General features: G+C 39.3%; 1 protein-coding gene across 1 annotated transcript in view; it reads right to left on the minus strand.

The window, feature by feature from the left end:
* Nucleotides 1-10,015, minus strand: part of mylk5 (myosin, light chain kinase 5) — a 33,867-nt gene extending 23,852 nt beyond the window's left edge. Inside the window, exon 1 of the mRNA XM_036589253.1 lies at nt 9,412-10,015. Coding sequence (XP_036445146.1) covers nt 9,412-9,553 — 142 coding nt within the window. The 5' untranslated portion in view covers nt 9,554-10,015. The remainder of the gene's footprint in view (nt 1-9,411) is intronic.
* Between the last annotated feature and the right edge of the window lie 1,508 nt (nt 10,016-11,523).

Below are 11,523 nucleotides of genomic sequence, written 5' to 3' on the forward strand. Positions count from 1 at the left end.
TAATTATTAAAACAGTGCATTAGACAAAAAGATATAGAAAACATAAAGACAAATAAAGTTAACAAATCAAAAGAATCACAAACACAGTCTAAGCTGCTTATCCTCCTGGGTCGTGGGGGTGCTGGAGCCTATCCCAGCGGTCAATGGGTGGAAGGCAGGAATCACCCTGGACAGGTCGCCAGTCCATCGCAGGGCAGACAGACAGACATAAACATTCACACCTAGGAGCAATTTAGCGTGTCCAATTGGCCTGACTGCAAGTCTTTGGACTGTAGGAGGAAACCGGAGCACCTGGAAACCCACACAGACACAGGAAGAACATGCAAACTCCACACAGAAAGGACCCTGGTCACCCAGTCAGGGAATCAAACGCAGGGCCTTCTTGCTGTGAGGCGACAGCGCCACCCACTGCATAAGAAAAAATGTAAATTAGAAACCAATACAAGAACAATAATAGAACTGATAAAATAATGTTCACGATATATCACCTAATTGACAAGAACAAAAAATAACCCAAAAACAAATAAAATAAACTGAAAAAACAAAAACTAAATCAGGTAAAACAGTTGCAGGCTGAGCAGGAGTTTTGAAGTCTAAAATGGTTGAGTGGAGTTTTAGAGGTTGTTGTACTGAAATTCCAGCTGGAAGCTCGAAGTAGATTTTCCCAGGTCAGTAAAAGCTCTGAGCACCTGACGGATGATCCAGTCACTTGAACGAGTTTGATCATCTCCACTGTTTGCAGAGAGCATCGATGTGATGTGAGCTGGCATGTGGCCGGTGAGCGCTTTGTCAAGAGAAACCAATGAAAGCAAATGAAATCAAAATCTGACCAAACACAAAGAACAGAACTGATAATGGATCATAAGTGTTGGCAGAAGGTCGGTGATTCCTGAGTGAGGCAGCTAAACAAGGACAGCATAACATCATAAGTTTTTTTTCAAGAACCCCACTGAATTTGGTTTTTGAGACATTCAGGGGGTCCAAGAGGTTTAATTAGGGGTCCCAAACCTCTCAGGACACCTTGTATTTTGCACGTTGCAGTTATCGCTAGCTAGCTAGCTATATCTGTTTATTGCATATACCCTGCTTCAATGTATTTACATAGGGCTGTCTTTAATTTCATATACTAACAGTTTGTGACTACAAATGGGTACAAGAGATCCCACTGTGCCATGCCAGTTTCCTCTCTTTCAGTTATGCACATAAAAGCTATTTGAGCGCTAATAACTCCCCCTAGTGGCGAAACCTCTCGCTGCTATATGTGAGTGATATAAGTCCATGAGCTGTTTAACATGTAAAGATGATATTCCAGAAAGCCCTGAAAATAAGAATAGGGCTGAGTAAAAGAGGAAATGCATGCTGATACTTGTTCCATTTAATCTGAATTTACAGTGCAGCCTTGTCTCCTGTCTCCCGCACTACAGAACATTGAACTTCCTCAAGGTCAGTGTTGTCTGTTATCTGTGTCGTAAGGAAATGTTCATGTAGTGGGGGGGTCAGTGAGCTTGTAGACGAATGCTGCAAAAAAGGAGAAGCTAAAAATGTTCAAATATATCCGTAGCGCATCCACACATGCAAAAACACACACAGCCTCGTGCACATGCATTCTTGAAAAGAAGCCTTCCAAAAAGGCCCAGGCCTTGAATTATGGTTCTAGAAAAAAATGTTTAATTGCTGTAGAACATTCAGAGTTTTAGAACTCCCTTAATGGTTCTTTGCACTCGCACAACTCATTGACAACAAGGCATTTAATGCACGATTTAAAATCCCTTTAAAATTAGTATTATATAATAAGGCTTATTATTTAGTAGTTACATGGACTTCAATGCAAACTGGTTGAGCTATTCTTTATAGAAGTGTGTAATAAAACTTTGGGCCTGCTGGTGGGCCTTGGCCATGTAAGAGGTTAAAGAACTGTTGCCTGAAAGCTTCTTTAGGGAACCAAAAAACAGTTCTTTTCCGGAATTATTTTTTTTAGCACCTTTATTTTTAACATGGTTGACTCATGAAATCGATTGACACTAAAAAGACATTCTAGTAGAACACCAACAACTGTGCAAACAACGACAACACCTGTACAAGCTGTACAGCTAACTGGTAATTGGTGCAGAACGAGATTATTAATGATTAATAATTAATCATTGGTGCATCTTTGTATTATTATTAAGTGCCGTCAAGTTGTTTCTGATTCCTAGCGCCCGTATAGACAGTGTTTCACCAGAATATTCTGTCTTCTCTTTGGGTCTTCAGGTTTCTGAATGGCTGGTTCAGGACTCTTCTGACTGTCTCCATCCGTCTTGTAGCTGGTCGTCCTCTTTTACCTTCAACTCTTTCAGTGATTTGGTTCTTCTCAGAAATTGTCCAAACTAAGGACTTCAGTTAGGTTATCTGGCCTCGAGTCAGAGGCGAGGCTTGATTTAGTCAAGAATCCATTTGTTTGTTTTCTTTGGCGTCCAAGGAACTCCCAGAAGTCTTCACCAACTCCAAAGATCATAATTTATTCGCCTGTCTTGTTTATTATCCAGCTTTCACATCGATTAAGAAGCACAGAGAAGAGCACAGCCTGGACAATTCTGGCCTTTGTTTAGCTGAAACAAACTGCTGCTGGTGCATCTTGGCACCAATGAAACGGCTGCAGATAATTTCTCTGCACTGACTTTGTTTCACACCTATAAGATGTTCGTTCTCGAATCCCCCCACACACTCACACACTCACACAAACACACACACACACACACACACACACACACATACACACACACAGACACACACACACACACACACACACACAGACACACACACAAACACACACACACACACTCACACACTCACACAAACACACACACACACACACACACACACACACACACACACACAGACACACACACACACACACACACAGACAAGTGAACACGTGTCAAACCACAACAGTGCATATATCACTAAAGAGAAGTTCACTCATACAAGATGCAGGTCCAGTTTACGTGGAACTTCATCCCTGTTGAACAATGTGTCTTGTTGATTTTATAAGTGAAAATAAGTTCACATCCTCTACAGAAATCACACTTAAATATGGCATTTTTCTGTTAAAATTAGTGCACAATTTCTCTTCATTTGCTGAGTTCATCATATTGAAAAACATAAAATGTGCCATACTTTTTGCACAGGCCACATTTTATGTTTAATTTTTCCAAAATGTTAAATTGAGCAAATAAACAGTAATTAAAATGTGCACAAGTGTGTTCTCTGTAGTGCAGGGGTGTAAACTTAATCACTAAAAGGGCCATATTAAAAAAAAACGCAAATCTGTGGGCCAGCTGTGTTTTTATTTCATTTTTACTTAACATTTTCCCATGACCCCTAACTGGCCACTGTTTATTCGAAATATGCCGAAACTGCAGCAGCATTGAATACTCATTCAAAAATAATTATAAATAAAAACAAATAGTATAAGGTAGTTTTGTTTAAAGCTGCCTATTTGCTTGAACTAGACACCAGGCATCTTTTCTTTTTGTGTAACCGCTGGCTCATAGATTGTTGTTGGGGGAAGGGGGTCAGAGCGCACACTATGTTGCAGTGCATGCTGGGGACTGTAGTGCAGCTCAGCGTGAAACGGGCTAATAAGCATAGAAAATTATAATAATTTCACGGGCCGAATAGGACTGTGTCACGGGCCTTGTGTCTGACACATCGGGGCGTAGAGGATGTGTTAACTTATTTTCACTTAGAAAATCAACAAAACTTGACTGGGGTGCCTAAACTTACCGAAAAACAAAACTGTATTTGTATTGCGAAGTATTAAGTCACAGTACACCTTACTGAGTATATTATGGCTATTGTAAGTACTTATTCAGTGCTTATTCAAAAATAGAGTGTCTGTAATAACAATAATAATAATAATAATAATAACCTTTATTCATCATAGATAGAACCATTTAGTTCACTAAAGGACCCTTAAAGAACCATCAGAGTGTGGGATATAATAAAAACATTAAAAAATTGAAATAAATTAAGGGAATAAGATAATAATGAAAATGAATATTTACTTATAAATAGTTCAATGATACAATGAGCAGATCAGAAAGAGTCCAAGTCTTAATGAACCATCCTTAACTGTAGTTAAGCACCCCCCACTTTCACTGCTCACCAAGCATATACATTTAACTATCTGTCTTAACTCTCTGCACACGACTGTGGGTGGAGTACAGCTTATGGTTCTTAACCTTTGTGCGTGTGTAGCCTCAAATCTTCAGCTGTCACTACACGTCACCACTCTACACTTTCCTACTCTTCTCCCTTTATACGCTTCATGCTCACCTCATCAAACAGGTAAAGCTGGAACAGCGGCTCCTGAAAGAATGATTTGAACAGACAGACTCATTACAGTCGGTACACACCGCGTCACGTCAGTGACCTTGTTTGTTACTGTGACCTGTTGTGACAGTGAGGATGTCTCCCAATTACATTCCGTAACATTAATAGTGATAATGTTCCTGAAATAGTGTTCATGTGATCAAGTTTTTACATGCAGTGATGTCATTTTACATATCTGTGCTCTTTTAGGTGGGTTTGCATAAAGGGGAAATCCAACTGGCTTTCCAAAATTTCTGCATAATGCAGTGGTTGAGATGTAAACAAAGTCGTTCAGAGTGGTTTGGTGTAAAATGGTTCTCTGTAGAGAAACGTACCGACTCTGATAGGAACCAGGAGTCACAATGTTTACAACAGAAATATAGTCATTTTATTTACTGTCCAAAGCCACCAGCGAACCGACTTGTGTCTTCAGTTTTTAGATGTAATGTTAATGATGGTTAATAGTCATAAATCTCAAAAGAAAAAGTTTTTTTGGGGGACTCCTTTGCTTAAGAACACCCTGCATATGTTCCTCCACCATGAATGGATTTTAAAACGTCAAGAATAAAACGTTTTAGGCCAGAAGGTGATGCAAAACTGCTGTAAAGCAATGTTTTAGACATCAGGCAGAGTATTTGTAACCAAATTGTAATAACTATCTGTGACGGAGCTTTTAGATGCATTACATGCTTTAGACGCCTGGTTCCTATCACCACCACTGTGAACGATTCTGAGTCTGAAAGTCTTTTTAGAACAGAGTATTTTTCATCAAACCACTCTGAATGGCTTTGTTTACATCTCAACCATTTATTTAGGCAAAAATGTCATTTTACTCATCTGTTGCTCCATGACAAGCTTTATCACAAGCACAAGTCCCTCCAAACACATTCTAGGAAGTAGATAAGAAGAAATCCCCAACTATGGGGGCCACGCTAAAGACTGCTGACATAATTCTAATCATTCTGTATAAGAGTCTCATTTACAGTCTTTCCTCCATCCAGAGACTCCCGGAAAAGAGGCAGTGGATCGAAAATAATGCCAGGATTTCCTCCAGTGTCAGCCTGTAGGCTGTTTATAATATACATCCTGGAACAACACCAGCAGTTTACATGAAAGGTGTACTATACAGCACAGGGGTTCTCAACCTTTTCCACCTCAAGGCCCACGAATTTATCACTGGAAAGCATGAGGTCTGACAGGAAAACTGAACTTTTTTGCTTAAAAATAAAAAATTGAAAGGTGGCATGTTAAGTAGATGTTTCTATAGCACATTTTTTTTTCACACCAATCACACGTGAGCGGAAGTAAAACGTCTGGGGTGAGTGTATTTTGTTTCTAGAGGCAAGACATTGGCAAAAATCAAGAAAGTAGCTTTTTTTCCTTTGAGAAATGTTGCTAAAGTTCTATCTCAGCAACACTGAGACACTTGTTGATGTATCTGTTAGAAGCAGAATTGATCACTGTAATGCTCTTTTTACTGGACTGGAAAACAGCACGTCCTCTATAACTCATACAAAATTCAGCAGCACAGATCATAACAAAAACAAAACAGAGATCTTATCATTCCCATTTTGAAAGAACTGCTGCCTGTATCGTTCAGGATAGATTTCAAGAAGTTCTGTTATTAGTTTTTAAGGCTATAAATGACTGCTCCACTGCTCTACTGCAGGCATTATGAGAGCTATTTAAAAAATGGATCTGATTATTAAATTCAAAAACATAAAAAAAGGTATGCAGGGGTCCTTTTGGAGTATGTTGCCTGGAGGCAACATTGTGCGACAATGAGGAGAAAAGAAACAGAGCCGTGTTCCCTGAAATGGTGAGATCTGGCCTGTGACTGGCTAATCTATTCCACTGTCGCATAATGTTGCTTCTAGGCAACAAACATATTTATGCAAATTCTCATAACATAAAAAAATCATGCTGAATGTTAAAAAAGAGGTTTAAAGGTGCCCAATAAGAGACAGTATGACCAAGTACATGGTTTTTATTGACTCTTCCCTTTATTGTTCACCTGGTCATTGTCTTTAAATATGTTTAATGTTAATGTAAAATGAGGAAAATTTGTTTGTTGACCTGAAGCAACATTGTACAATAGAGGGTTAAGGCACCTCCTTATATCACAGAATTTCTGTCTGTTTATGTTCCAGCATGTGATCTCAGATCTGCAGATACTGACCTTCTGGAAAAACCTTCCATAAAATACATTCGACATGGAGAAACTCTTTTAGTTATCCTGCTTCTAAACTGTGGAACTCAATTCCCCCTTTCATTGAACAGTCAAGCTCAGAGCTCACGTTTAAGAAACATCTGACAACATATCTCTTTAAATTTTTAACTTGATCTGTCATTGTCTTGTCTATAAAACACTTTCACCTGTGACACGTGCTCCATAAATATTATTATTATCATTATTAAGACTGCCTTTGTGTGCCAATGCAGGACTTTTATTAATATTTTTACACAGTTAAAACAATATTTCTTGTTTATTGTTAGGTCAGTTTATTTTCACTAACTTTTATGACATCACTGGTCCACAAGAGACCACTCCCAAACCAAGAATTCACACAAAGACCACCAAAGGGTGCTTCATGCCTCTCTTGTGGTCTGTGGCCCAGAAAGCCTATTTTAGCATATAGCTAAGCCTGATATGTCATAGTATCTGTACAGCTGTAAATTCTTGTCTACTCAAATTTCAGAATTTGCCTTTTTCAAATGTGACTCCACATTGAAAGAAGTGCTGCACTGAACACTGATGTGTTCATCATTTTCACCTGAGCAAAATATATCACATCAGCAGCATTGGGTCTTTCAATTCACTCTCTTCTGGTAATAACTGTGACGTTCCGTTTTTGTCAAAATATCTCATTTAAAGTGCACCATTAGTTCTCACTGGTATACATTTTGTGAAAGGACACACTATTAGGACAAATCAGATTTCATTTTGTTTTGACCAGTCAAGCTAATGCTAGCACGTCACTATTGCCTCACAACACAGTTCATCACGTTTTAAACCGGCAGCTTAAAGGTGCAGTGTGTAAGATTCAGACTCTATTAGCTGAAATGGAATCTAATATATAAAGCCATGTTTTTATTAGTGTATAATCACCTGTAATTATGATTCGTTGTATTTTCATTAGCTTAGAACTTCATATTTGCACAGGGAACTTCTTCCAATGTTGTGCCGCCATGTTTCTACAGGAGCTTAGAATGGCCAAGCCAAACACTGATTCTAGAGAGCATTTTTTGTTTTTTTACACTGAAATGGCAGCTTGAATTTGGTGGTGCTGTAGCTCTGGTTGAAAGCCAACCATTTCATGCTGTGAGAAGTTTGAGAACAGGATAAAATGAAGGATCATACTTATTATTTAGCACAAGAAAAGGCAAAGAGGAGAAAACCTGAAGAGGCAAAATGAAATCAGGACTTACGACGACCACCGTAGGTTCTACTACACGCTTGGAAAGGGGAGGGGTGAGGGAGGTGTTCAGTTGGTTGCAATCTGCAGCCTCATCACTAGATGCCACTAAATTTTACACACTGCACCTTTAACATTACGTAGTGTCTAGCAATCCAGTGTGAATAATTTATGTATTCTGACAAAAAGCACTACAGTTTTTCATTAGGCTGAATGGGGTAATGTTTTGTCTTACATCACTGTAGCTACAAAGAACACGTTTGTGGGCAGAGTGTGGACAGGACAATTATTCAGTCAGTAAAACCCATAAAGGAGTAGTTCTAACTCGTGTGTTAATATTAATAACAATGCATGGCAGCTAGTAATGAAGTAATTCGCATGATGTCATTTGCATAGGTGCTTGTTTTGAAAAGTACTGGGAACACGGGAGCTTGTGGATAGCCAGCGAACAGTTGTATTAAACTTAATACAGGAGATAATCATTTATGTTCTGTCCAAAAATAAAATAAAAACTTGCCCTACATGACGCTGCATATTAAAATGTGTCTCAATAACGTTAAAAACACTCATCTGATGGTAAAAAAAATGCAGTGTTTGCTACTATCTATAATCTCAGGATGCAGGAAGCACAACAACAGAACTGCTCTGAATTCAGCGCAGTGCCTGTTGTCTAAAGCGGCTGCCCCTGTGTTCAGCCACACGTGAGGCTTCGTTCATTTTACAGATCACAGTAAGTCAAGGCAAGTTTATTTATAAAGCACGTTTCATACACTGCTGTCATTTTAAAGTGCTTTACTAATGAGAAAATACAGTCGTTTAAAAAAGTACAGAATAGAAATTAAAAAAATGATTAAAACAATACATTTAAAAGAGAAAATCATTACATTTAATATTAATAAATACAATTAAAGAGAATTAAAAATCAAATTAAAAATTAAAAGTTAAAATGGGATTAAAAAAGTGCTGTTACACAGGAAAAAGGCTAGAAACAGTGTTGAAAGTCATATTATGTGTATTTCTCAGATTTTTTGATGAGTTTGTGAGTTAAGGACGACTAAAAAGCAACGATAAGCTGTATAGATTTAGTTATTTATCAGCCACGGATGGAATGTGATGCTTCGAACAGGATAAAAACACTACAACATATCTGATAAGCATCAGTTCTTTGTTGTAACACAAAAATAAACATATTCTCCTCAATGACAGGAAAAAATAAGCAAAAACTGTGTCCTGATCCACACAGACCTACAAGTTCTGGTAATATATTATTGGACAAGATTTGGGTGACTATTGACTTCTAGTGTTTGTTAGCTATAAACTGTAAATTAAGCAAATTTGGACACCAAACAGATCTTGGCCGATCAACTACATCTGAGTGGAAATGGTGTAAATCAGATTTCTCACTGTATGTGATGAAAATTATTACATAAACATTTTTCAACAGATTACAGTTTCAGAAAGTGGTGGGGACATGAACCCAGTGTGAACTCTGCTTATTTCAATAATGCTAATAGGTGACCATTCACTTTCATTCATTATTAGCAACATTAGCATTATTGAATGAACTCCTTCAAGGTCGGCAAACGCAGAGCTCAGATCATATTGACCCCCAGCCCACTCCCGCCGCTCCCACCAAACTTACCGGAGCTGTCTGCTCTCTCTCCATTCTTTAAGGTGCCGGTGGGGGTGTCTGCGTTGGAGAGTGTGCCTCCTCCAGATGTTGGAGCTGACAGCTGGATCCTGAGAGTGGACACATATCGCTTCTGTCCTCCACACACACTCATAGCCTTCCGCACCGGACGAACGCACACTGGCCGGACTGAGAGAGACCGCTAACACATTTCCCCCCACCGCTTATCAAACTTCCACCCTTTCTTCTGTCTTCTCTCTCTTTATCTCTCTGTCTGTGTCTCTCTCTCTCAGCGTCTCATAATTTCCTCCTGCACTGAAGCTGCTCACACTGAGCTCTCTCTACTCTGACCACCTCCTTCTCTCTCTCTCTCTCTCTCTCTCTCTCTCTCTCTCTCTCTCTCTCTCTCTCTCTCTCCTCCCCTCCAGTCATTAGCTTTGCCCCCCTGCCTGTTCAGGAGCACTAAAACAGAAGAGTAAAACTGCCTCGCTTTCAATATCGCTCCACACTTTCTCTTTTATTTTCTCTACCTCTCCTTCTTTCTGACTCTTTTCTATTTTTATCCTCCGGCTCTTTTTTATCTCCTTCTTCCTCGTACTTTCGATCTTTTTCTCTCTTTCTCTTTCTTTCTTTCTCTAATTCAACCCCTTCTCTCTCTCCTCTTTCCTCGTTTTTCACTTCCCTTCTTTCTGTTCACCTCTTTCTTTCTCTTTTTCTCTCCTTCAGTCTTTTTCACTTTCTCCAATTCAACATCCTCCTCTTTCTCTCTCTCTCTGTCTGTCCTGTTTTTCTGCCCTCAGGGTCTCTGTCTTATTGGGGGACTTTGTCGCTGTGATTTTGTTTGTTTTTTCCTCATTCCTCCTGCATTAGCCGCAGGCCTATCAGTTGAACTTTGGATGTGTGCGCTGTCACTGTGTCGTCCATGGACACACAACAGTGTCCACAGTGTGTAATTAAACATAGTGACAAGAACTTCTGTAGATAACAGCATAAAGAGACAACAACAAAGTAACAGACTAGAACACTGAACTACACGCTGATCTACAGCGTTGTGTTGATGTATTTGTTTAAGCAGACCTGCAGACTGAACTCAATGTGTAGAGCCAGGGAGTTTAAGAGACATACATGCTCACTGAGCCTGTATTTGTGCGCAGTGAAGCATAAGTGAACGTGTTGACTCTCAAAATACCAGCTCTAAGACCATGAAACCCTGCACATGCTTTAGTAATGTTATCAACCAGGAAGAACTGTCTGGATTGTCTAGATTGATGTAGGGGAGCAGGGTCACAACACAACAGTCTGTTTTTGGCTAAATAATTCAAAAAGTATTTGAGCAAAATGAATAATTTCTGCTACAAATTAAAAGGTGAACTTTCTTTCCAGGACCTACTGTTCGGGAACACGTTACCTCTCACCCCACAGGCGGGGTTAACCATAACAGGTGGAGGGGCTAGTGGTAACTGTCACTAAACAGTCTGGCACATCAATACAAACAAAATGAAATTAATACAATTCTACATCAATCGAACCAAACAAGCCTTCCAATCTAAATACATCAAAATATGTGCATTAGAACAAACACAATTCATGAAAAGTGACTGTGACAAATGCACTTTTAACCACAAAGTAGAACAGCAAATATCAGCATAAATATAAACGATTTTCATTAATGACTGTAGTGAGTTTACTGTTGGGTCTGATCCACTCTTACCAGTGCAACACACACTAACACACCCCCACGTCAGTGTCACTGCAGTGCTGAGAATGATCCACCACCCAAATAATACCTGCTCTGTGGTGGTCCTGTGGGGATCCACTAATGACCACTGAAGTACGCAGTATGCAGAGAAACAGATGGACTACAGTCTGTAATTGTAGAACTACAAAGTGCTCCTATACGGTAAGTGGAGCTGATAAAATAGACAAAGTGTGTCGATATAACAAGGTGTACTTAATGAAGTGGCTGGTCAGTGTAAATGGAAGGATATGGAGTTCCGTTGGTTGGACTCCGTTGGTAGGTCTTGTAATGTGGGGGGCTGTGATGACCAACGAACGAATAAAGACAAAAAAAATAAAAACCTGTCATTATGTGTAAAAATTCTGTAGTGGCCAGGCGAAAAGTGC

This window comes from Colossoma macropomum, unplaced genomic scaffold (assembly GCF_904425465.1).
Source record: "Colossoma macropomum unplaced genomic scaffold, Colossoma_macropomum, whole genome shotgun sequence".
NCBI lineage: Eukaryota > Metazoa > Chordata > Actinopteri > Characiformes > Serrasalmidae > Colossoma > Colossoma macropomum.